Below are 26037 nucleotides of genomic sequence, written 5' to 3' on the forward strand. Positions count from 1 at the left end.
GCTCTAGCCAACGTAACAGTCAAGAATCACGGAATGAAAAATGGTACGAAAAAAAAAAGCCTGAAGAGAAAAGTCCGTGCTCCCAAGAAATCAGTGCTTTACCAGGCCTCTCATTTTTGCAACAATACCGCAAAAAGAAGTGCATGGAAATCCGTGGGGCGGTAACCCAGCAACATGGCATTGCTATAAATAAGACGTGTTCTCCGTCCGTGGCTCCCATTGGCCTACGCGTTCCAAGCCAGCGCGCGCAGCTGCAGCCCAAAATTCGATGAGTTTCCATGGGTTTCTGGTGCGGCTCGCTGGAACGTGGTGGAACTCGATGGACGCGATGACGCGCGCGACAGCTGCGGGAGGTACGGGTTGCGCGCCGCAGGCAGCAAGATGGCACCCCGGAATTGCCGCATTGGGCAGTTGACTGAGCCGCACGTCTCATCGCTAAGCACCGGTGGCATTGCCAATTTTTCATGATAAATACCGTGCAAAATCGCATGCTAAGCTATTGTTTCTCATCAGATTTTCCCTTATAGATCACCAAACAACCATGTCATTCAACAGATCCAGATACACCAGAAAATCGTTTAGATCTTCGCCTCACAGAAGATCGTTTGGCGGGAGATCCGACTACAACCCACAATTCGAAAGACATCACCGTGCTGGTCTTCGCCACCACCACTCGGCTGGCAGAAGAACTCACCACAACTTCAACAGTGACTATAGCCAGCAATCTCATAGACACAACTCTACCAGGCACGGCAGAAAATACGCTAAGTACCACTACCCACAGCCATCTGGAGAGGTTTTTATTGAAGAGCCAGAGACCGACTCCGAAAATGCTGACTCTGAAAGCGAGTACGACGGATACGCTCACTCTGAAGATGACGAGAGAACATACGACTTTGACTTGGAGAGCAACGATGACGATGCCTCTGAGATCTACTATGACTCCGACGGGCTCCCCGAGGGCGAATATGAGGAGATTTTTGTTATTCCTGAGGATTTCGATGGAATTGACATGAACGACGAACTTGAAAACAACGCTATCGATGCCTTGGAGGCCGAGGGAGCTGTAAGAGATGTGAACGATGACTTAGTCAGATACTACGACTCTGACTCTGACTTGGACATTTCTTCTTCCGACGAATACGACTCTGACATCGAAGAAGACATTCTTTTGGCCAGCTCTTCAGACTCTGACTCCGAATCCGACTCTGATTCCGAAGATGCTTGTGGGGAATGCGTTGGTTGCGTCGACGAATCCGAATCTGAGTCGAGCTCTTCTGAGTCCGAGTCTGAAGACGCTTGTGGCAAATGTGTTGGCTGCGTCGAAGACTCTGGATCTGAATCCAGCTCTTCTGAGTCCGATTCCGACTCTGATTCTGAGTCCAATACCGACTTGGACTTGGATTCTGAAGAGGAATTGGAAGACCTCAGATTGGCCTTGGCCCAGGTCACCGAATCTGCCGATGAAGTCTCGTCTGATGAAAGCGACGATGATGTTTTTTTCGAAATCGACTCGGATTACTACACTTCTGATGACGATGATGATGACATTGTTGTGGATGAAGACATGAACTCCGACTCCTCTGATTCGTCCGACGACGAGGGAATCACCATCTACAAACACCGCTTTGATTTGCCAGACCGTTACGACAGTGACAATGACTCTACTGACCCCGAGTTAGAGCTCTCTGACAATGAGCTTTTGCTCAAGGCCAACGACTCTGATGACGAGTTCGATGTGATCGACTTGAGCAAAGATTTGAAAGGCTCCAAGGATTGCGAGTTGGTCGAGCTTGACGACAACACTTACAAGTTGAATCTCAGATTCCCATCTCTCATCAAGGAAGACTTGAAAATCAACTTCTTGAAAAATGAGAATGAGTTGGTTATCACAGGTAAATTCAACTTCACGTTCGACGAGACTGACAATGAAGAGGAAACTCAAGCTGATCAAGCCGAGGAGGACGTCGAGGAGAACGTCGAAGGCGGAGCCAATGAAGAGTCCAAGAATGAGGGTGAGGACATCAAAGACGCGGAATCTTCCAGCTCTTCGGACTCCGACTCCGAGTCTTCTAGCTCTTCGGAGTCAGAGTCCGACTCCGAGTCCGACTCCGAGTCCGGTTCCGATTCTGATTCCGATTCCGAGTCATCAAGCTCTTCCGAGTCTGAGTCTAGTTCTTCCGAGTCTGAGTCTGACAACGAGGAGGAAATAATGGAGGATGCCCAAGAATTGATCAAAGACTTCCAGAAGCATGAGATTCAATTTGAGAAGCGCTTCGTGTTTGACAAGATGGTGAAGTTTGACGAGATCAAAGCCTCTTTCTTGGAGAACGGCGAGTTGGAGTTGATCATTCCAAATGAAGGTGTCGAAATTGACACGGAAAAGAACAATGTTGCCATCGCCATCGAGGGCCAGCCCGAACAGCAGAAATCCATTGCGGCTGATGCGGAAGTCCAGGCTGTGGCTGAGGCAGTTGCGGAGGCAGCTACTGCTGACGTCGAGATGGCAATCTAAGGCCGGCCGCTTGCCATCAGAACGACGCCAAGCACGGCGCTCACGCACATTCATGAGACATTCACTTCTTGCATGGCCCTTTTCGAAGAGGCCCTTTGTACAATAGAGTTTAATCGTTTTACAGATTACAATATAGTGGTTTGAGAATTAACCATGATGACTATTCACTCTTATCTACACGAGAAGACGTAAGAATACCTACTTGACGGTATCCCCGGACATCCCGATTGGTAGTTCTGTAAGTCACCGGCACTACGGAAGAAGTTGAAAAAAAGTATAATTCAGAAAAGAAAAAAAAATAGTGTATAGGTAATTGTTTTGAAAAGCTCATGACACGTAGAGCTGTTACTAGCAGTTGACCATTCCACTCTTGCAATGGAGGCTCTAATTTGCAGTAGGATGGACGATGCAAGGTTCACACTGATAAAGAGAAAACAGCCATGTACGCAGCTTTTATCAAGATCAATAGGTCATCATGCTTTTGGATATGTCGACCGTATCAACCTTCCAACACCCTCTGTGAACGAACGAAAACCCCAAAAATAAAGACGCCATAGATGTTTTCCTCAGTCCTTTCTAACACTACTGTGAAAGAAAGGTGGCACGAGGTCAAATTTGCCAAATCCAAGAGTCTTAATGAGATGTTGGCTTTGATCACTAACTCGTTGAGACTTGAATTCGTGCATCCTTTTGAACTTCTGAGCTGAACCGACTAGTATAGGAAATTTATCCCAAAAATTGATGACGTAATAATCAATACGTAAACATGTGTGCCAAGAGGACCGCCCAGGCCGTGATTAACAAGAGGAAACGGACCACTAGGTTTGTATTTGGGAGGTGCTAAAAAGTATTATATAGATATTTTCATAGTTCTGCTCCTTTAGGAGATGAATCCATTGAAAAGCATGCTTCCAGATCAATAGGATTATGCAAAGAATCGTACAACTATGCCAATGTGCAAGATAACTCTATGGGGTAAGCCAGGCCTGGTGTTGTCACGTGTTGTAGATTATTCCGAACGACAGCAATTCTCTCTTTTCCGATGACGACATCGGCCTCAAGTACAATGGAAGTGAAAGAAGGGTGCCAAGGAAATCCAAGTATAAGTTTGGTAGTTTTGCGCTACAGTACAGGCTTGGAAAGCTAGCAGATCCAGCATACCGAATACATTTGGGGTGCAGTTTTACTGGTTTTCGAGATTGCGCGTCATAGTTTTGACCAGATCTTTGAGGATATTTTTCAAAGTTCGCTAACAAGCCCCCAAATATGCTTGCGTCACCAAAAGCATGGGGCTTTTATGCTTTTTACTGGTTCAATCAGTGCTTGTATGGAGGTCGGTGCTAGACGGCTCCTGTCTGAGAAATCTCGCAACCCGTGAACTAAAAGCTGCGAGTACTGCATACACATGATTTGCTGATCGATTACTAAGAGGGCAAATATCACGCGGCACTGAAGAACGCAAGTATTTGACGGCAACTTGGCCATGGCGGAAAAGCGATCTGCGTGAAAATACTCTTTGGTCATATTCCAAGACCTGAGTTTTGCCAACGAGCCGAGGAAGCCCGCCCGCCGACATTTCACTAATGTATGTAATAGATCTTGATGATATGATGTCACGATTGCTGCGGGACCGAGGCTTTTTTACACAGGCGTCCCATTATTGCTTTGCCTCTCCTATTCGAAGACCTTCCATCGATGTCTGGTGGTGCCATATAAAAAAGGAAGGCCCGGCCTCCGACACGCCTTGTAAAAATTAAACACAAACACACCTCTCTTTCCCAAATAGCACAATGACCGTCACACCCACAACTGTATTTGTCTCCGGAGCTACAGGCTTCATTGCACAGCACATCGTCAAGCTTCTAATTGACAAGGGCTACAATGTAGTAGGCACGGTGAGATCGTCCGAAAAGGGCGAAAACTTGAAGAAGTTGCTCAATTCCAACAGCTTCTCCTACGAGATTGTGAAGGACGTCGAGCCAGCAGGTGCCTTCGACGAGGCCTTGAAAAACCACCCGGAGGTAACTGTCTTTTTGCACACGGCCTCTCCGTTCCACTTTAAAGCATCGGACGCCGAAAAGGAGTTGCTCAAGCCTGCCGTCAACGGTACGAAAAACGCCTTGAATGCCATCAAGACGTACGGCCCCCAGATCAAGCACGTGGTGGTCACTTCTTCTTACGCCGCCATCATGAACCTCAGCAAAGGAAACGACCCCAGCCACGTCGATACCGAGGAGCTGTGGAACCCGATCACGTGGGAAGAGGCCAAGCTGGGCCCTGGGCCCGGGTATGTGGGATCCAAGACATTTGCCGAGAAGGCAGCGTGGGACTTTGTGAAAGACGAAAAGCCCAATTTCACCATCAACTACATCAACCCAGTGTACGTGTTTGGCCCACAAACCTTCGACTCCGAGGTGAAGGACGAGCTCAACACGTCCTCGGAAATTATTAATGGTTTGTTGAATTTGGGCAAGGACTCGGATGTGCCGGAGACTGCAGGCTCGTTTGTCGATGTCAGAGACGTGGCCAAGGCGCACTTGGTTGCGTTCGAGAAGAACTTGTCCAACCAGCGCTTGCTTATGACATCGTCGAAGTTCAACGGCCAGGACTTGTTGGATGTGTTGAACGCCAGGTTTGAGTCTTTGAAGAACAAGTTGCCTATTGGCAACCCAGGTTCTGGAAAGGAGGCTGCCAAACAAACCTGCCAGCTCGACAACAGCAAGACCCGCGAGATTCTTGGCTTCCCCCTCATTGACTTGGAGACGTCTGTGGTGGACACCGTGGCGCAAATCCTTAAAGCCAGAGGCAGAAAGTAGCGCGGACATGAGAGAATGTATGGAAACATAGGAATACTCCAATGAATAGAAGATCTGTAACAGAGAACTTAATATTGCTTGTGCACCCCACATTCGGAGGAGCCAGGTGAGCTGTTCAACATAGAAACTTGGCCAGCTGCCCGCCTCTTGATTTTGCAGCAATTGACACAGCACGGAGATCGACGCCATATCTCTCACTGTGGCACGACCTGTTCGGTAAATAAAATGTCTGATGCATTGATCACCAAAATATTCATGGTTGGCATCGATTTCGGTTGAATTCTTGGATGTCAATCAGTTAATTACATTGGGTCGCTTCTTAACAATGTCCCTCCGGAGAAATGTACGCTGAGTATAATTTTCTAATTCGTAGACAACAGGTGTTTGCAATGGACAAGGGCAAAGTGTTCTGGCTACCCCGGAGCTCGCTGAATTCTACATGAAAACAGTGGCTGAAATTATGAGCTGGGGGACGACATGAAGTAGTTCCAGCGGAAAACAAAACATAAAAGCCGAAGTTGTTTATGATGTCACGGTGGACTATCTCGTGCTAATGAATGAAATACAACTCCATCGAAGGTTTAGAACGGAAATTAGGAAATCGGTACGAGGCAATGAAGTAAGATAGGAAGTAGTTTTCCTCGGAGTAATGAAGAGTAAGTACAATTTGTGCCTCCATTCATATGATACGCCCATCTTACAGAGCACTTCAAGCAGACCCTTAATTCATTTCAACTATTCCGCCAAACAATCAGAAAATATTTTGTAACTTTAATTGGAAATTCAATTGACTCAATCAACGCCTGCTTGAATCCAAGCTTCTGCAATAAACCCAAATCAAAAGTTCTGCCGCGCAACTGTGTAAAATCACGAGCAATGCCTGAATGAGTAAAGTGTTTATCGATGAATCTTGCTGATATAATAATAGACAATGATCTTGATTTTTTTGTATTTTACGCGATTGGCGTTGGGAAATCCGAAAGTTGAGCGCAGTGTGAATCGGGCTCGATCTAGAATGTCCAGCCCAGATACGTTCATCTTATACCACACTATCGGAATGAACAATTTAGTAGGGGCATCAGGTTTTTTCAATTTCTCCAAATTACTTATATTTTCCTTCAGCTAAAAATGTGAAGAAAAACAAATCAGTTCAATTGAAGATTACGGCAAGGGATAATTTGGTACTTTAAATCATTAATCTTTGAAGTAGAAGAAACCCGAAAATTACACGATCCGCATTCTGGTAAGCCTTTCTCTTTTTCCCAAGGATCATGCCGAAATCCGAGACTCTGCTGCTGGAGTACCGCAAGCCAGTGAAAGGTGGCCTACTCTGACCGTCACATCACAAATAACTTCGATGACATGGCACCTGAAATGCAGGTTTCAGCACCACTTAAAACAAACAATCATAAGTAAGGATATTATAGAGACACAAGTGGATCAGAATTACATTAAACACATTCGCATTTAATGACCGGTAGATCCGCCCACACCTTGGAAAGCACTAAAGGAGCAATTTACGTGGGTGTCTTGGAAAATTGGAAACTGCCAAGATGAAGCTTGGATGCTTTAGTCTACATTGAATGAGAGGTCAATGTCACATTGGCACGGAACACAAGCCCCTAAACGTGCAAATGTCTTTCTTTTGTACATGCTTAGAGGGTAAATACGACTCGCAACGCAACATGGTCTCCAAGAGCGAACAATACTTTCGTTCGAATGAAAAGTACCAAAAATGTGAATCGCAGCGGGAAAACATACATATGAAACAGACTGGAACCTTCTCCGACAATAGGAATTCTACATCTTATCATCCATACAGATTAGTTCAGTTTGCCTCTTAGGCTGAACAAGAACGACTCGAATCTACCTGGATTGACATACTTCGGTATAATCTTACATATGCGTTACAGGTCTCAACAGCGTTCTTGGACATCAGTGTAGAACATACATAGACCAGAATTTACCCATCGTATTTAATAAAACATTCACTACAACATGCACTAGAGCTGAAATGTACTTGAACACGACTTCAGGGACGCGTGAATGAACAGCCTGAATCGAAAACACACAAAGCCAATGAGAGACATTCTTAAATTTTCATAGTTTCAAGAGTAATGACAGCTCAAAGTATATATATCACAAGAAGCATATATACGAGCCAACAACTTGTATCAACACGAGAGATGGCACACTCCGATATAGATATGCCCCATCATCAGTCTATCCTCAAATAGGCCTTCTATGTCTAGATAGATCTATGAAAGTCCATTTTCCCCAAAGATTTGAATGATTTTTGATTGAGTGAAAAGTCCGATATCAACTTGCGCAAGCACTCAAACCAAGATTTCAAATACCTGATAGTACACTTACTTGAGCAAGCATACTCTAGCAGGCAAAATGAGAAAATGGCCAGAAAAACTAAGAATGGATAAAGTTTTGAGAATCTGATGCATAACCTGAACAAGCTGCAAGAGAAATAACAAAATTGGAATGGCCTCCTAGTGATATAACACTGAATATCCATGCACTGCAACATAATTTTTGGTAGACTAATCTCATTACAAGAGCAAAACTATACAAGAAACTATATAAAAGAACCTTTTAACAGCTCCCAGATACGTACTAAGTGTCGGAACTCTGCCCGCCCCTTCCCATAGTCAAGGCCTCTTGACCCGTATCTGTTTGAGTATTGGAATTACGTCATGGATTCCAAGGATAAGCCTCCGGTTATAGTCGCCTCAACTCAGATGGTTGGAGAGGGCTTGAGGAGCTCACTTTCTGCGGCTCGCCATGTCTTCGAGTGCATACCTTAAAAGTCGTGCTGACGAACCAATTTAATTTTGTTCAGTTCCCTAAAGTTGTCGGCCGGAGCCCACATTTCGTTCAAACTCATGTAGCACGAACATTTTGAACAGACGGCCTGAATGTAAATTTCCACTGACTTAAATTCAATGGAGCAAGAGCAGAGCTGAGATTACAACAACAATCCAAACTACGACATTGCCAGGAGTATTGCAATCTGATACAGCTGTACAGAAGCAATGATATTTCAGCACACACAGCCTGAACATTGCGCATGTAGTTTCATTATTGAAACAAGGACTAGGTAACGGAATAGAATCCGACTTGAAATGTTGAACGAAAACCTTGATCCCATCATTGAGAGGTTCTCACTAAGTATTAAAATTATTCCTACACGAACTAGAGCAGACGGCTTGCAAAAACGCATGGAAAATATGTTTTGCTGGGGGTAGCCTCAATCCAGAAGCGGTGGCCAGGAATGAAGTAATTCAGGAACTCATCGTTATACATCGTATATCTACCTGATTGCACATGCACCGGAATGAAACGTACTGAAACAAACATGCAAACGATGTGGATACTTCTGAAAGTCCAGACGGACTCAAACCCATGAAATGACACCCAAGAAAAATAGCCGGCTGGTGTTTCACCGTCGGGATGCCCTCACTTAGTACATGTCCATGAGCCAGAGACACTAGAGCGTACACTAATCAAGCTAGAATCAGATAAAAAGCCATACCGAACTAAAAACCCAACCAGCAACCAAATACGGAAAACTTCAACCACAGCAAGAACCCACAAAAAACGGCAAACCACCAAAAAACCAAACCGCCATGCCATGCCCTGTCCTCGTGTCACGTGACAGCTTCGACTGCAGGGCCGGCGGTGAGGCCCGGTTTGAGGCCAAAGCATTTCCCCCCAGAAAAAAGACCAGTGCGTCTGCTCTGGTCTTGGTCACCGGACTTCTATACAAAAACGACTGGCCCCTCGTCTGGAGCCCTATAGAAGAAAATACGATATTGGGATTTCTGGCACAACCAGGACTGAATGCAATAATCATAGGAAAGCACGACCTTCCAGTTTCAGATACTTATCTGCAACAAGGAGTGCGGCGGAGTATAACTGAGGGGGCTTCCCTCCTTACCCAATCTTTTTAGCAGATCAGTGTCAGCAAAGTTGGTTTGACTTAATCGGGTAAAGATGTACTTTCACACACTAGTACATCTTGAGAAACCCGATAACAACTGTCTAAGTTGGGAGACTCCCATGGACTATAGGGCTAGGGTATCCTGCACCTGAGCTGGGGAGCTTCCTCCCTCACCCGATATTCTAGCAGATCAGTCGCGGCAGACTTGGTTTTGTTCAGCCCAGTAAAAGCTCATGCCTACACACCAGTACACACCAGTACACACCAGTACACACGAGACACCCAATGACCCAACTGCCTAAGTTGGGAACCCCCCATGGACTATGGAGCCTGACGTCCTGCACATAACCTAGGGTTCCAACTCGGCCGACCCCAGAACCCGCGCGCTCAGCGCGAAGCTCATCGGCGCGAAAAAGCATGTTCGCAACCACGCTTTTTCTGCCCCAAACTACCGCCGGGCCCCCCAAAACACCGCCCCGCCGCCCTGCCCCGCCGTCACCTTACCCCCCTCGTGACGCCGCGCTTTCCCTGATCACAACCGTCTTTTCCGCGCGCGAAAACTCCGCAGAATGGTCAAACTGTACGACCGCTACGAGCAGCAGGCGGTGTTTGGCGTGATCGCCTCGCAGTGCAATGTCATATGGCTCCCCCCCTCCGCCACGCAGCTGGACACGTCCGCCGGCAGGGCCGTCTCCGGCGCGCTCGAGCAGCTCGTGGTGTGGGACACAAAAACAGGCGAAATCGTCCACAAACTCGCCGACGGCTTGACGCCCGGCGCGCTGAACGCAAACACGTCCCGTGCGCCCGCCGCCATCGTGGTGGTGGCCGCGCACGCCGCGTCCGGGCTCGTGGCGCTGGGCCACGCCGACGGCGCCGTCAAGGTGTGGGACTTGACGTCCGGCGCGGTCGTGCTCGCGTTCGCCGGCCACAAGGCCGCGGTGGCCACGCTCTGCTTCGACGCCTCCGGCACGCGGCTCGTGTCCGGCCTGGCTGACGCGTCGCTCATCGTGTGGGACCTCGTGGCCGAGGAGGGCCTCTTCAAGCTCAAGGGCCACAAGGCGCCGCTCACGGGCGCGGTGCTCGTGCACGCGCCCGCCTCGCAGGCCACGGTGGCCGAGGAGGGCGAGGACTACTTGGTGCTGGTGGCCAAGGACGGGCTCGTCAAGCTCTGGGACTTGAAGGCGCGCCAGTGCATCGAGACGCACTTGGCGCACCTGGGCGAGGCGTGGGCCGTGGGCGCCAGCGCCGCGCAGGACATGCTCGTCACGTGCGGCGCCGGCGCCCTGGCCTCCGTGTGGGCGTTGGACTTGGCGGCCGCGGACGGCGCCCGCATGCGCCACCGCGGCGACTTCGCCAAGCAGAGCGGCGCGCGGTGCACGGGCGTGGCGTTCACGCGTGTGCACGACGCGGCCGGCTCGCACGAGGTGTTCTTCTTGCAGAACCTGGACCGCACGTGCGAGCTCGTGCGGTTGCGGGCCGCGGACGAGATCGCCAAGGCCACGGCGCGGCGCACCAAGCGCTTGGCCGACAAGGGCCTCGATGCGGGCGAGATCGCGCAGCAGCTCCGCGACGCCGAGCTCGCCATGTTGCTCGCGCCGCTCGCCACCGTGCGCTGCGGCGCCAAGGTGCGCTCGTGCGTGTGGGTGCCCGGGCGGCGGCGGCTCGAGCTCTTGGTGGCGTTGGCCAACAACAGCATCGAGCAGCACCGCGTGGCGGTGCCGGACGCGCTCCGCAAGGCCGCGCCGGGCTCGCTCGTGGCCCTGCGCGCGTACGCCGTGGACCTTGCGGGCCACCGCTCGGACGTGCGGGCCATGGACGTGTCGGACGACGACCGGCTCTTGGCCACCGCGGCCAACGGCGAGTTGAAGGTGTGGAACCTCCGCACACACAACGTGGTGCGCACGTTCGCGTTGGCCGGCGGTTACGCGCTCTGCTGCAAGTTTTTGCCCGGCGGCACGTTGGTGGCCGTGGGCTTCAAGAGCGGCGCGTTGGAGCTCTACGACTTGGCGCGCTCCGCCATGGTCGACCGCGTGGAGGCCGCGCACGCGCTCGCCGCGGGCGGCGCCGACGACTCCGGCGCCGCGGTGTGGTCCATGGACATCACGCCAGATGGCCGCCGCTTGGTCACGGGCGGCAACGACAAGGCCGTGCGCTTCTGGGACGTGCAGGTGGTGCACGAGGCCGTGCCCGGCTCGCGTGCCGAGGTGGCCTCTTTGAAGTTGGCCCTCGCGCAGACGTTGCAGCTCTCGGACGAGGTCTTGTGCGTGCGCGTGTCGCCCGACGGCAAGTACTTGGCCATCTCGCTCCTCAACAACAACGTGCAGGTGGTGTTCGTGGACTCGCTCAAGCTCTACTTGACCTTGTACGGCCACAAGTTGCCGGTGCTCTCCATCGACATGTCCGCCGACAGCAAGCTCATCATCACCTCGTCTGCGGATAAGAACATCAAGGTGTGGGGCTTGGACTTTGGCGACTGCCACAAGTCGCTCTTTGGCCACCTGGACTCCATCATGGCCGTGCGCTTCCTCCCGGACAGCCACCACTTCTTCAGCGCGGGCAAGGACGCCATGCTCAAGTACTGGGACGGGGACAAGTTCCAGTGCATCCAGAAGTTGCCCGCGCACCAGAGCGAGGTCTGGGCGCTCTGTGTCAGCCGCGACGGCTCCTTCGTCGTGCTGGCCTCGCACGACCACTCCATCCGCGTGTGGTCCGCCACCAACGACCAGGTGTTCTTGGAGGAGGAGCGCGAGAAGGAGATGGACGAGTTGTACGAGTCCGAGCTCTTGCGCTCCTTGGACGCCGACGCCGCGCCCGTGGACCCTGACGCAGACCCGGCCGACGCTGGCGACGCCGCCCCGGTGTCCAACCAGACCATGGAGACCTTGAAGGGCGGCGAAAAGTTGATGGAGGCGCTCGACATCGGCACCGCCGACCTCGACGCCACCGCTGCCTACGAGGCCCAGCTCCGCGACTTCCACAGCAAGAGGCCGGGCGCGTCCATGCCCGTCAAACCCACGCCCAACGCCATCCTCCAGGCCTACGGCATCACGGGCCAGCAGCACGTGTTGGCCGTGTTGCTCAAGATCCGCGCGGCGCAGCTCGAGGACGCACTCTTGGTGCTCCCGTTCTCGTACACCGTGCGCTTGATGCGCTTCGTGCAGATCTGGACCGACGCCGACAACCTCAACGGCAACTTGGTCCACCTCGCCGTCATATGCAAGGTCTTGTTCTTCGTGGTGCGTGTCAACGCCAAGGAGTTGATCAGCCAGCGCGACGAGACACTCCGTAACCACTTGGTCCAAGTCAAGACCCAGCTCCGTACCGAGCTCGCGGCTGCCGCGCATCAGCTAGGCTACAATACACTAGGCTTGAAGTTCCAGCGGGCGCAATGGAAGTTGATGCACGAGACGGAGTTTATCGACGAGGCAGAGCAGCGTGCGCACGAGGACAAGCGCGCTGTGAAGAGAATCTTTGCTACCGTTTGATAGAGGAACGAGGCCGCTCGAAGTTCGGGCTCACTACAGACTCGAACTGGGAAGATATCCCACCGTCCACCACGACCTGGAGCACTGGCGCTCAGCATAGTCCGGGAAAGACCTTCAATCTTGGACACCAGCCCCAAGCTCACGAAGAAGCCAAGAGAATGCCGTCCGGTAGATTTTTGCGTTTCTTCGTACCAGTAGTCGAAAAGCATATGACTTTTGGTCACTCACCCAGATCTCACGGAAGACCGGGCAGACCGAGCAGTGCGTGAAGGTACTGCAAGAAAATCATTGAAGGGCCCGTTGATTGGCCTAGCATGTCTCCAAGGTAGCCAAGCCAGCGGCGCTCCCACATACTTGTATATATATCGCGTATACAAACAAAGTAATATTCACAGCATTTAAAGGACTGGTTCGTATGCCGTAATACACATGTCATGTTTTATTGGTGACAACTCTAAGTCGCCTTTGCACAGAATAAAGATTGTCTGACTAAATGGCTACTCAGCAGACCTTTTCCTCCAACAAACCTGTAGCAATTAATTCTTTAAATACTGACCTGGGAAAGATCACCTTATTCTACTGGCTGGTTAACTTCCAGCGCCGTATTATAGTATTGTATGTCTCACTTGCCTGGACGTTTAATGGTTTATGCTTTAGAAAGGGGGCTGTTGAAATGGGGTTAGAGACTGGCCAAAGCACGCCTGCCCCATTTACTGTTCAGTCCATTGAAAACAATCAAAGATTACGAGACCGTTACTTGTTTTACGACATTTCTTCTGGATGAGGGGCACAGACTCCGATCTCCGTAAGGTTCCACGATGGCTATATTGTCGCGGAATTCATCATACCAATTATTCGGTACTGATTTACAAATGTGCAGGGTGAAGTATCGGTTTTTGATTTTGTCTCTTGAACGAGAAATGCACAAGTTTATGTACTAGCTTGAACTCAAAAAAAGGGAGGGGGAAGACGTCAAGAATTGCAAGTGCTTTTGGAACAGCTACACACGACATCGTATTACTTCCTGTGTTATTGGTCCTACTTCATCCTCATAGACATCAACTCAGTCTTGGGAAAGTTTTTGAGTAGAACATGACAGTGACACCGCAAGATCTCAAATACATCATGTCTTGCAGTATAGACTTGGGACTTAATCTATGATGTTCTATGGTTTGGATACCCTTGTGGCCTTCGGATATGCGCCTTCATTCTTCAAGTGATGTGCCTCTTGTCCTGTCCATGGACCTTGTCTTTTTACCGCAGCCAGGGTTGAAGACCGAGAGCATTTCCTCCCGGACCCCGCCCATTAAAATGTCCCGAACTTTACCACGAAGACTTTCTCCCAATCTGAGTTTCGTCTTCCCAGTTTGGAGTGCTCAACATCGTGGTCATGCGGACACGCACTTTTGGCCGCGCACAGCCTTTTGGTTTCCCATATGGCCCACGAAACATACGCGTTATGAAGTTCCAATACGCTTTGCTCAAGCCGCTCCTCGAATCGGTCTTGTCTGCCGCGGTAGGCGCGAATTTTGTCTCGTGCTGGACCGGCGCTTCGCGTTTTTTCTTTGTTAAGTTTCCTGCTCCCGTTTTTTTCAATTCCTTCCCTCATTTGTTCATTTCCTCTATTTTTTGTTCACTTCTGCTTTTCCTTACTCACTTCTTGTTTTCTTTATTCACGTCTTCTTTTCTCAGTTCACGTTCTTTCTCCGTCAGTTTTTCCTGGTCCGTTCTCAATTTCTTGGTCCATTCCCCCGTTCTCAGGTCATTCCCTTTTTCTTAGTTCATTTCATTTCCCCCATTGTCTCGCTCCGTTATCCTGCTGATTGGGTGCGCTGAACAATCGCTGCGCCTGGAGTTTCCGGTGCGGGGCCTAGGGTTCTGACAGGCATTATTGATTCTGATGCCCGCGCGCGCGGCTCTGCATGGCGCCAGCCGTGTGACCAAGGCCCAAAGCAGCCTGGGCCCATCTCGAGTGCCTGTCAAAGAAGCCGAGAAATTTGGGCCACAATAATCCCACGCTTTTTGACGGCCACGGATAGTCATGGTTTTGTAGCTTTGTGGGCGTGCTCCCTAAAACATGATTTAGGAGCTGCCCCACGCCGTTCTTGTCGGGCCCGTCTGTCTTTTGACATCAGGGCGCTAGTCGCACCTGGCTCTAAACAGCCCCGCGTTTTTTTGTTTTTGGCCTCAGAAAGTCCTTCTTGTGTACTACAACTGGCTCTTCCTGGCAGTCTTGTCTTTTTACAAATCAGGCTCCGGAAATACATACGCTGCGTTTTAGAAGTGGGCCGCCGCTCCCATTTATATATACCCGCCCCCCTGGCTCGACTTTGTGTTTGTGGTCTTTAGGATAACCTGTTTTTTTTTTTTTGAATCCCTGTTCTTTTGATTCTGATCCTTTTTTTTGCCGCCCCGCTCTACGGCCGTCTCGAATAGGCCTAACACGCGGGAGGTCCAGGTGCACGCGCGCATTCACACGAAATTGAGACGGGCGCAAAAAACGACCAGAAAAAAGCCCACCAGAGTAAATCCGGCTCCTCCAGAATCGGGCCCTACTCACTCAGCGCCATTTTTCTCGCTGCCGCTGCCGGTCTGCTCCTACATCGAAACACCCACTTTTGCCTGCCAGTATTCCTCGTGCAAGTCTGCAAGGTATTTTTTTTCGTTGGATCAACGCTTGGATCAACTGACCCTTTGCCAATCGCCAGATCCACTTTCGGGCGGAGAACGTCTCCTTGGCTCCGCTTGCTTAGCCACACTAGGCCCCTCAAACCACAGAGGCACGACTTGTAAAACGGCCCCCGCCTCACTCCCAGTCGTCAAAAAACACCGGAATCACCATGAACGGGATGCAGAATACCCGCATGGGCGGCACCTGGCACTCCTCCTACAACATGGGTGACCGGCAGAAAGTCGTCCAGATCCTTGCCGCAACGCTTAATGAAATCCAGAATACCGCCTACAACGAGCAGAAGGCGCTCGCCATGGCCCAGGAGTTCGAGAAGTACACTTTCCTGAAATCGGCGACGAAGGACGAATACGTCAACATTATCAAGCAAAAAGTCACCCAGTTGCGCATGAGCATGCGCAACGCCCCATCGGTCGCAAACCCGCTGGCCGGCACCGGAAACGCAGTGCCTGTCGTCACCAACGGCGGTGGGGCCGCTGGCGGCAACGGCAACGCGGGAAACCCCGGGTACCAGGGCCAGAACATGGCGATGTACGCCCAAAACCGCCAGCAGCAGGGCCAGCAGCAGCCCGTCCAGAGACTGGGCCTGGCCAGCAACTCGCTGCTGCAGCAGCTGCTGAACCAACAGCAACAGATTCCGCAGGGAATGCAGTTGACTCAGCAGCAGATCCAGCAGATTGGCCAGTTGGTCCGCACGAGCCCGATTCCGCCGGCGCTCTTGGGCAAGTTGCCGAACTTGCCTCCCAACGTGAACACCTGGGCCCGCATCTACGAGTGTTTCCAGAAGAAAATCATCCCCACGACAGCAATGCCCTTGATCAAAGAAGTGCACAACGCGCACTACCAGTTGGCCGTGCGCCAGCATCAGCAGCAGAAATTGACCCAAATGCGCCGTGCAAACGGCGGCAACATGGCTGATGGTCTGTCTGTCGGAAACACTGGAATGGACGCTTATGGTGGTAGCGGCCAGGGGAATATGAACTCAATGGGTGGAAACATGAATGCTCCCGTGAATAACAAAATCAGCATGACCGCGGCTGCCTCCAAGAACATGGCCAACATGAACACCATGAATAACATGAATGCAATGGGGAACACGGGGAACATGGAAAATATGGGAAACGCCGGGATCAATGGCATGGGTGCCATGAATGGTATGGGCGCTATGAATGGCATGAACAACCTCAATGGCATGAACAGTGTGAATAACATGGGTGGCATGAATAACATGGGAAACATGGGTAATATGAACAATATGGGCAATATGAACAACATGGGCAATATGAACAACATGAATGCCACAGCTAACAATACGAACCAAATGAACGGCATGGGCAACATGAACGTGAACAGGCAAGTGCAAAGCAACCCGATCAACATGCAGAATCTGCCCCAGATGGCCAACCAGGTTCCTTTCCGAGGCAACCAGGTTCAAAACACTCAGCTGCAACCCCAACTGTCGATGCAAGCCAATGTTGGTATGCAAAACCAATCACAACTGGCCCCGCCTCATCAACAGCGTCAGATAAACCAGCAGCATCCACAGGTTAAGCCGCCAAACTTTCAAATCACTTCCCAGGACTTTGTCAAGTACAGCGCTGATGCCATGGCGCTTTTGCACAAGTTACAGCAAAACGGTTCCATCCAGCTGAATATGGACCAATCGCAGAAGCAAAGTTTTGTGCGGAAATTTATTTCACATCAGAAACTCAATGCCTGGAAAGCGCAACAAAAAGCCATGGCGCAATCTTCTGCTGCTGGTCAACAGGATCCACAGCAACAGATCCAGCGTCAGCAGCAGCAGAATCCAAATCAAGGAGGCGCTAACAATTATCTACAACAGCAGCATCAGCAGCCAGTACAACCACCAGCTTCTCATATACCTCTCCAGCTGCCATCCCTACAACAATTGGGACAGCCGAATGCGAACCCTTCCATGGGACAACACATGTCTTCGGCTGTCCAGCAAAGAAGCATTTCGGCACAGGGAATAGGTGCGGATTCCATGGCCTCGGGTCAGAATAGAATGACTCCTGGCTCTTTGGCTCTGGTTATGCCGGCTTTAACTGATGAAATGAGAATGAAACTCCGAGCTCTTTACGAAGAAGTCTCTAGAAACAACGTACAGCTTAAGGATGTCACAATGCTTTTAAGTGATAAAGAAAAACTTGAAGTGAAAGAAAACATGGACAAGATCACCCAACAATATGCCAACATTGACAGCATTCTTAGCTATTTTTATGTGCTTACGCGCAACACCGAGGGTACCAAACGCTTGATACAAATGAAGAACATGACCAAGAACGTCATTGATAATCTCAAGATCGGAGTTTATCTCGCCGGCCCAGATCTTCTTGAGAAAATACGAATGCAATACCAGAAGCATTTCGATTATATCAAGGAAGAGCTCACCCGGAGAAGAGCCCAACAAGCGAGAAATCAATCTCAAGGTCAGTCTCTCTCGGCACCGGTTCAGTCTCAGCAGCCAAGACAAGCCAACCAATTTCCCGTCCAGCAATTTGCTTCGCATAGTGCTATGCAACAGCCCATGCAGCAAAACTATAATGGGATGCCGCAGGGAAACATTGTGGGTGGCCTGGCTCAGCAACATCCACAGCAGCAAATTCCACAACAGCAATACATGAGAAGCACTCCAAATGCTCCTTTGCAATCGCAACGGGCCGGCCCTAACGCGAGCGCTGCACAAGTCATAACATCAAGTCCCTCTGTGTCGAATGCGTTGTCACCTCCAGCGCACACTCCGTCGAAAGGTATGCAAAAGACTGTCAAAAAGCAGACAACAACAAGAAGAAAGTCTGTCAAAGGAAGTTCTGCTTTGCCAACCCCGGCCGCGAACGCCACAACCCCTGCAAATTTGGTCAATAGTATCAAGACACCAAACAGCATGTCGACTCCTCAGGTGCCTGCATCGCAGAGTGCCAAGGGTACTCCAAACGCAAGTTCGCCGCAAAACAGCGTCAAAGCTGCATCGAATGCCGATATAGTGGCTTATACTGGAGACGTTTTTGGAACGAGCAACGTTGATAAAAAATTGATGAGCAGACGCGACCTTTCAAAGAATAATCCGGAACAGTTTTTTTTCGCTGCTCTTTCTAACATGCTTGAACTTGAAAAAAATACCAGCAGTGCAGATAATGTTAAAGCAAAGGACGTTAAGAAGGGGCTTCAGTCGCCTCTCTCACCTTCTAACTCAAGTGAGTGGACTAGCGGCGTTAAAGCACAGGCTATCATGTCGGCGTTTCGCCAGGTTGAATTCATAGCAGAGCTTACGGGGTGTGATGTGTTACAAGAGTGTGCTGAGTTGGCCACACATGATCTCAGAGAAAAAGAGACGACGGCACTTGAGCGCAAGAGACAAGCCGAAGACGACGACGATATGGATTTGCTTTTCGAGGATAAGAAATTGAAGATCGAGGAAGATATAGAAAAACGGCTATTCGCGCCTATAGAGCTTGATGATTGGAAAAGCTGGCTTGGCGGGTTGCAAGAGACCTAAAGAAGTATAAATTCATGAGTGAATTTAATATTATGTTGGCCAGTGGAGATGAATTCCATGTCTGAAATCGGCACGTCTGTGTAATATGAAGGTTCACTAATTTTTCATCAAGCAATGTTAGCTGACAAGACTTCGCGCAGCTACTGGTTCCCCAGTCAGACGTATGTCGTTCAAAATTTCATACTTTGTTGGCTTTTGAAATCAGCGACAAACGTTTTGGAGTACACGAGTCTTTCAGCTGTTTGTTTAAAGTTCAAAGAACAATTCCAAAACAAACAACTTGAGCAATTCCAAACGCGAGGAACGAGAGCTTGGTATCATTCATACAAATAGTCAAAAACATAAGCTTTTAATGTACGGTATTTTTAATGTTTTGCGAGGACATCAAGGACTTGCCAACGTACACTAATTCCTAAACTCCGGCAGAGAAACTGAACTTTCTATAATTCCGATTTGGTATGGTCACCCCACAAATCACTCGTCGCACGACTTGTAATGTAATTCGCAACAACTGTTGGGGCAATATAGCATGACAAACTCTGGATTGGAGACACAAGAAAAACCACCACTCCCGAGCAGACCGTGAAAATGGCCCAGGATAAGAAAATATCGGTAGCTTTCGTGTGTCTTGGAAACATGTACGTATAATCTCAGCTCCATATGTTTTCTTCTCATGTGAGATGTGAGAAGTGATATTGCCATCTTTCTGAGCAACGGCCATAAGACCCACTTCTTTTCACTGGATTCGATCCATGGAGCAAAAAAAGGTAAGGATATCCCGTGTCATTAGTCTAATGCTAACTATATAGCTGCCGTTCACCCATGGCAGAGGCTGTTTTCACACACAAGGTGCACGAGCTTGGATATACCAACCAGGTTGAACTTATTGATTCTTTCGGTACTTCGGGCTGGCACATTGGGGAGAGTCCCGACTCCCGTTCTGCTAGCACGTGCCGCAAGCACGGCGTGGCTGTAAAACATGCAGCACAGCAAATCACGCCCAAAGACTTCGAGCGGTTTGACTATGTGATCGGAATGGATGAGCAGAACAAGAGCGATCTTTTGCACATGCGGCCACGTGACAGCAAGGCCAAAGTGGCGATTTTCGGCAAGTGGCAGACCAGCCCGGAGTTTGCCGAGATTGTGCTGGATCCGTACTACGGCGGGCGTGATGGGTTTGAAACGAACTTCAAGCAGATCAGTCATTTCAGCGAAGAGTTCTTAAAGCAGGAACTAGGAGAAAAGTAAGAGCTCAAGGTGTTTTGGGAATTTCCGTATTTTTTCGGGAGACTGTGGAATGGTGGATGACTCGGCAGTTTTGAGCATCCAGTGTGAGAGCTAGTTCTAGTAGTGGCTAATAGGCACGAGCGAAAGGAACGAATATGCGTCATATCCTTTAATACTACATATGTGAGCGGAATTGTTGAGAAAGCGTGTCTTATCTCTTACTTAGGTACACTGAATGTTGACGAGGCCGATTGAAGCGTCAGCTGATGTCGTGTATTAGGCCATAGGTTTCTGGATTTGATGGTGACATCATTCCAATGCTGTTTGACTGCCTAAAGTCAACGATCAGTCTAAAATCAAAACAGCTCAGGGTCGGGCGGAGCGCACATCAGTGGACCGGCAATCAACGGTACATAAATGCCGGTTGTGGCTTTAAAAAAAACCTTTCAAGCCAGCTGTCTGGGGTTTCTGGTCCTTTTCTGGAAAGCTGGGTAAAAGTCAATCTTTTGTTACCAGTGTGTTTTCCGGACGACCAAGGCCAAATTCGAACAGATCCGATTTTCTCACACCAGAACAGTTTTGCTTCACACCTCAGCAACAGTTTGCATCTAGTTTTTGACAATGTATATGCCTTGATTGAAACATTATTTGGCTGTGTTAAGGACTGATGAGCACAGCGATACCATATTGCCAAACCCAAAAAAGATGGGACCAGGCACTCGAGCTTGTCAATTCCCTTGAGCTCGGCCCCAGAGCATTTATGTATACGTAAGGCTTGCTTCTGATGATCAGATTTGTGTTTTAAATAGTAGTCGAGCCTCGTTGGTCTGAATCTCAGATCGGCTTCGACCATCATCCAGAGTCCAATAATATTCCAATCTATTACTTATGAACTCAGACTTATCTCGAAGCCTGGGATGCTTCTAGAGTCTCAAGCATGTTTGGATTTCGGGCAATCGGGAATTGTCGAATATTGAGGAGCCAGTTCTAATATATGGACTTTCATTATTTTTGAAGTGGAGTCGACCATTTCCAAGAGTTTTGTATATCGTAGATACGTTTATCATTGACCTGGGTTCCGGGACTTCGACTAGTATCCGCAATTTAGTTTGTCTCTATGCTTCAGCTTTTCTTGTACTTCCATCATTTATAGACCATTGATCTTCACGCCCCATGCTTTGGAATTACAGTATTGAGGCGCCGGTTTTTTTTTTTTTTGAGACTTCTGCCATCTTTGGCCTGTGAACAACCTTGGAAGTTGATCTCTCGGGCACAATAGTTTTGAATCGCGATTGTTTCTTGAGTTGCAACTGATTGGTTTTCTGGTCAATTTCCTTTTTTTGTCTTCTCTAGCCCATGCTCAGCTTTCGAGGAGTTCCAAATCATGTTTCTGGGGCTGAGATTTAAATACTTTCGAGCCTCAATCGTTTGACTCCATCGCCTCTCAGAACTCGGCTGGTTGCCAGTTCATCCACCTGTATACTTTGGCTGTTTTTTATGCCTCTATCAATCTCGGGTTTGTGCAGATGTTTAAACCCCACTTACCAATGGAGCTCTTCGGATCCCTTGGCTCCAACTGTTCTTCAGGCAGTGATGTCTTTTCAAGCCCCAGATAGTAACAGTTAATGTTCAAGCCGCAGATAGTAACAGTTAATGTTCACGCCGCAGGTAGTATTCATGCCACGGTCACTATTTATGAGTTTACTATATTTAGAAGAAGCTAACATATCAAGTTCTAACTTATTATTTTTTATTCTAACAAGAGGATTATAATTACTTATATACTCTTTAGGATATTTTTTTCATAAAGTTGACTTCTTTAGTAGCTAATTTTATATATTAAACCTTTTTTCATGTCTATGTTCATGTCTATATATATATATATATATATATTATATCTTCTTATAATAAGAATAGGCCTATTTTATTTATCTTTGTTTTCAATATTTCTCTCAGTTTCTGGAATTTATATTTTTATCATTTCTATTTTTATTCGTGTTTTTATTTGAATTTCTTCACGCTACCCAAACCGAGCCATAAATATTCTCCATGTACAATCTACCTGCGATGAATGTTTATCCAGTGTTAATCCTGGAATGTTTATCCAGTGTTAGTCCTGCGATGAATATTCATTCAATCTTTATCCCGAGATCAATGTGTAATCAATCTTTGCTCTACGATAATCTTTATCCAATCTCTACCCTACGATAATCTTTATCCAATCTTTATCCTACGACTAATCTCTATCCTACGACTAATCGAATATCTACCATGCGATTATCTTTATCCAATCTCTACCCTACGATAATCTTTATCCAATCTCTACCCTACGATAATCTTTATCCAATCTCTACCCTACGATAATCTTTATCCAGTCTACCCTACAATAATCTTTTTCCAATCTCTATCCTACGACTAATCTTTTTCCAATCTCTATCCTACGACTAATCTTTAAGCTCCACAAGGTTAGGGTGCAAACAACCTGCGAGCTAACCTTCCAGAACCCGCGGTGCGGCCCAGCATATTGGCTCCTACCATCACTACGCCATGGACTCCCAATATACAAGGACACCCCCAAATGCAGCGCCTAAGAGAGCACCCCCAAATACATCCCCAAATACATTCCCCAATACATCCCCAAATACATTCCCCAATACATTCCCAAATACATTCCCCAATACATCCCACAAAAAAAAAAGCAACAGCATGTCCGTCCGCCCATTCCTCCCAGGCATGGCGCCCGCGGTCGTGCGCGGCCCAACGCCGTCGTGAGGGCCAGCGCCAAACCACCACCCAGCAAGCGCCCCTGTTTCTTCCAACACCCCTGTTCCGCCAAACGCCCCCACATCCAGCCGGCGCAAAACACACCATGAGCTCGCGCAAACTACAGCAGGAGTTCGACAAGCTCCAGAAAAAAGTCGCCGAGGGCTTGCAGCAGTTCGAGGAGATCTACGAGAAGATCGGCGTCACGGAAAACCCCAGCTTGAAGGACAAGTTGGAGGGCGATTTGCGCAAGGAAATCAAGAAGTTGCAGCGCAGCCGCGACCAGGTCAAGCAGTGGCTGGGCGACAGCAGCAACAAGCTCGACAAGCAGGTGTTGCTCGACACGCGGTCGCGGATCGAAAACGCCATGGAGCGTTTCAAGGAGGTGGAGAAGGTGTCCAAAATGAAGCAGTTTTCCAACGAGGGCTTGGAGTTGCAGACCAAGTTGGGCGCCCGCGGGCTCGACGAGGCGCGCAAGAACGACGCGGCCAAGTACGTGGTGGACGTGTTGGACGAGTTGGGCCGCCAGAACGAGCTCTTGCAGGCCGAGATGGCCCAGCACTCGCACAAAAAGCGCCTGGCCGCGGCCCAGGCGGCCCACGCGGACGCGGCCGCCAAGTTCGAGCGCAACAGCAGCCACGTGCTGCGCTTGGAGCTCGTGTTGCGCCACTTGGAGAACCACCAGCTCGAGCCCGAGAAGATCGACGAGATCCGCGACGACTTGGACTACTACGTGGAGAACAACCAGCTGTCGGACTTTGTGGAGTACGACGACTTCTACGAAGTGCTCCAGCTCAGCGAGCCGCCGGCGGAGGCGCCGCACGTGGCGCCGGAAGTGCCGGCGGAGCTGCCGGCCACGCCCAGCCCGAGAAAGGCCCACGCCGCCGCCGCCGACAAGCGGCCCGCGGACCACAAGCGGGCGCCCGAGCTGCTGCCGCGCGTGACCATCACCATCGGCAACTCCGCGGCCAACCCGGCGGCTAGTTCAGGGGCCAACCCGGCGGCTAGTTTAGTGGCCAACGCGGCGGCGCCCGCCAAGACCAGCGCCGCCAGCAGGCCGCCGCCCGGCTTGAACGCGCTGCGGCCCGCCACGCCCGTGCAGGCGCCCGCCAAGTTGACCGTGGCCGAGGAGTTGAAGAAGAAGGCCATGACCCACGCGGCCGCGGCCGCAGCCTCAGCCAAGGCGCCCGCGCCGCCAGCGGCCGCCGCCGCCGACAGCCCGGTGGCCACGCCGCACGCGTCCCCCCTGCCCGTGCACGGCAAGCCGCCGCGGACCGCCGCGCCGTTCTGGGACAACTCCGCCGGCATCGCGGCGCTCGCGCACAACCGCTTGCACCAGCCGGCGCCCTTCCCGGCCATCAGCCGGCAGCTCGAGGCGTCGTTGCTCAACTGCCCGGACTCGTTCGACCTGGAGCGGCCGCGCCAGTACAGCCCGACCAACGTGCACCCGTCGCTGGTGGACTACCCGCAGGAGCCCATGTACGAGTTGAACTCGGCCACGCTCATGCGCAAGTTCGACACGGACACCTTGTTCTTCTGCTTCTACTACAACGAGGCGCAGGACGCGTTGGCCAAGTGGCACGCGGCACGCGAGTTGCTGCGCCGCGGCTGGGTGTTCAACCTGGCGACCAAGCAGTGGTTCAGCAAGGAGGACCGCCCGAAGTCGCGCTCGGTCTTGGGCGCGCTCCACAACGGCGACCGCGCCGCCGCGGCCAGCTTCCGCTACTTCGACTACGAGAACAGCTGGTTGGTGCGCCACAAGGACAACTTCGCGTTTGACGCCGAGTTGCAGTGGACGTTCTAGGGCGGCTCGAGGCCTGCCGATGAGGGCGGGGGTCCTCACGGCGGGCGCTTCGCGGGTCTGCGACGGCCCGGATGGACTTCCCGTGCTTGGTGCTTCCCGTGCTTGGTGCTTCCCGTGCTTGGTGTTCTGGGCTGGGGGCAACTGTGGAGCCGGAACCGGCAACTACGGGCAGATTGCAACCATTGGCGCTGCCTGCTTCAGCGTCCCCAACTAGACCCATTCTACCGTCTACACCCAGCTGTGCTCTGGTAGACTCCGGCGTGGTGCGCCCTAGAAAAGGCGTCCCCTACCTCCGGTGGCCAATTCCACATCCACCCTATCCCTGGCTGGCCCCACGCAAACCCCCTGCTCCCCTACGTGAAACCCATCAGAGATCGGTTGGCTCAGCATATTTTCAGCCATTTCGGTGTGCAGGTCTTGGGTCCGGGCCCAAACTTCCCAAAGACCGGGCCTGGCCGGTTGTGCATCCTGCCCGTACGCGCCGCGCTCACAACGCCAGAGGGCCCTTCCGCAGGATTTGGCCCTCAGTCATCAGGACACCCCGGTTGCATTTGGCCGTTCTTCCACGACCGGCTCTATGCTTGCTGGCGCCAGTGCCCACCTGCCATGTCGTCGCCTCTGGCCAATCTTCTGTGTTCGGCGTCGTATGCTTCTGCCGTGGCGCCACTATACAGGGCGAGCAAGGCGCGGTTTGACATGGTGATCCATAAATGGCTCCTGCAGGAAGTTTCACGAAGGAGTCGAGCGAGGTCTCCGCCCTTCGCCCAATTTCTGGGTGGTCCCAGTTACCCCCAAGCACATCTCCGACAGAAATCTCCGCTAACCTATAAGCCCGATTTCCAGGCCGTGTGCATCATCGCAAATCGAAGATACAGACATCCCGCGACTCCGATCCTCACAGCCCGCCCGTTCCAGACCTTGTTTCAGGCTGCCTTGTTACATTCCGCTCGGTGCTTCGCTATCCAAGCCCTTAAGCTCGAGGGTGATTTTCCCATCATCCCGCTTCACTCAGACCCCAACATGGAATACCTTTTCGCAGACAACTCCCATCTACGGCCCCGGGCAGACGCCACATCCACCAGTTCCACCTCAGAAGCCACCACCTCGAATGGCTGTGTGACCTGTCCTGATGACAACGGCTCTTGCCCGGTGTGTTCTTCTGGCGAGGAGTGCTATCTTACAGCAAGAACATGTGACCTGTGCCCCGAATATACTTGTGTGAGCATCTCCAGCAGCAGCTCGAGTCTGCTTTCCTCCTCGCAGTTGGGT

The 26037-nt window shown here is 50.7% G+C and overlaps 7 protein-coding genes across 7 annotated transcripts; 6 read left to right on the forward strand and 1 right to left on the reverse strand.

The window, feature by feature from the left end:
- Positions 1–541: 541 nt before the first annotated feature.
- On the forward strand, positions 542–2515 carry METBIDRAFT_40367 (uncharacterized protein; the record flags this gene model as incomplete). Its single annotated transcript, XM_018857264.1, has 2 exons — positions 542–1237; positions 1358–2515. 2 exons carry the CDS (start codon positions 542–544, stop codon positions 2513–2515), a joined length of 1854 nt encoding a protein of 617 aa, XP_018713034.1.
- A 1790-nt stretch (positions 2516–4305) lies between these two features.
- On the forward strand, positions 4306–5331 carry GRP2 (Grp2p; the record flags this gene model as incomplete). Its single annotated transcript, XM_018853967.1, has 1 exon — positions 4306–5331. One exon carries the CDS (start codon positions 4306–4308, stop codon positions 5329–5331), a length of 1026 nt encoding a protein of 341 aa, XP_018713035.1.
- Positions 5332–9852: 4521 nt separating this feature from the next.
- Positions 9853–12768, forward strand: DIP2 (snoRNA-binding rRNA-processing protein; the record flags this gene model as incomplete). The annotated part of the gene is made up of 1 exon (XM_018857179.1): positions 9853–12768. The coding sequence occupies one exon, from the start codon at positions 9853–9855 to the stop codon at positions 12766–12768; it is 2916 nt and encodes a 971-aa protein (XP_018713036.1).
- A 2526-nt stretch (positions 12769–15294) lies between these two features.
- Positions 15295–19354, forward strand: MED15 (Med15p). The gene has a single exon (XM_018855848.1). It carries the CDS (start codon positions 15609–15611, stop codon positions 18972–18974), a length of 3366 nt encoding a protein of 1121 aa, XP_018713037.1. The 5' UTR covers positions 15295–15608; the 3' UTR covers positions 18975–19354.
- Positions 19355–19556: 202 nt separating this feature from the next.
- On the forward strand, positions 19557–20392 carry LTP1 (tyrosine protein phosphatase). Its single transcript, XM_018855849.1, has 2 exons — positions 19557–19612; positions 19784–20392. Exons 1-2 carry the CDS (start codon positions 19563–19565, stop codon positions 20220–20222), a joined length of 489 nt encoding a protein of 162 aa, XP_018713038.1. The 5' UTR covers positions 19557–19562; the 3' UTR covers positions 20223–20392.
- A 21-nt stretch (positions 20393–20413) lies between these two features.
- METBIDRAFT_155380 (uncharacterized protein) lies at positions 20414–21192 on the reverse strand. The gene has a single exon (XM_018854606.1). The coding sequence runs from the start codon at positions 21055–21057 to the stop codon at positions 20605–20607; it is 453 nt and encodes a 150-aa protein (XP_018713039.1). The 5' UTR covers positions 21058–21192; the 3' UTR covers positions 20414–20604.
- Positions 21193–23070: 1878 nt separating this feature from the next.
- Positions 23071–24768, forward strand: NOT5 (CCR4-NOT core subunit; the record flags this gene model as incomplete). Its single annotated transcript, XM_018857268.1, has 2 exons — positions 23071–23904; positions 24103–24768. 2 exons carry the CDS (start codon positions 23071–23073, stop codon positions 24766–24768), a joined length of 1500 nt encoding a protein of 499 aa, XP_018713040.1.
- Positions 24769–26037: the final 1269 nt, after the last annotated feature.

The sequence above is a fragment of the Metschnikowia bicuspidata genome (genome assembly GCF_001664035.1).
Source record: "Metschnikowia bicuspidata var. bicuspidata NRRL YB-4993 chromosome Unknown METBIscaffold_2, whole genome shotgun sequence".
NCBI classification, from domain to species: domain Eukaryota; kingdom Fungi; phylum Ascomycota; class Pichiomycetes; order Serinales; family Metschnikowiaceae; genus Metschnikowia; species Metschnikowia bicuspidata.

Coding starts and splice junctions, on each gene's coding strand:
- MED15 (XM_018855848.1), top strand. CDS start 15,609: ATGAACGGGATGCAGAATACCCGCATGGGCGGCACCTGGCACTCCTCC.
- LTP1 (XM_018855849.1), top strand. CDS start 19,563: ATGGCCCAGGATAAGAAAATATCGGTAGCTTTCGTGTGTCTTGGAAAC. Junction 19,613..19,783: donor TTCGTGTGTCTTGGAAACAT/GTACGTATAATC, acceptor CTAACTATATAG/CTGCCGTTCACCCATGGCAG.
- METBIDRAFT_155380 (XM_018854606.1), bottom strand. CDS start 21,057: ATGATGGTCGAAGCCGATCTGAGATTCAGACCAACGAGGCTCGACTAC.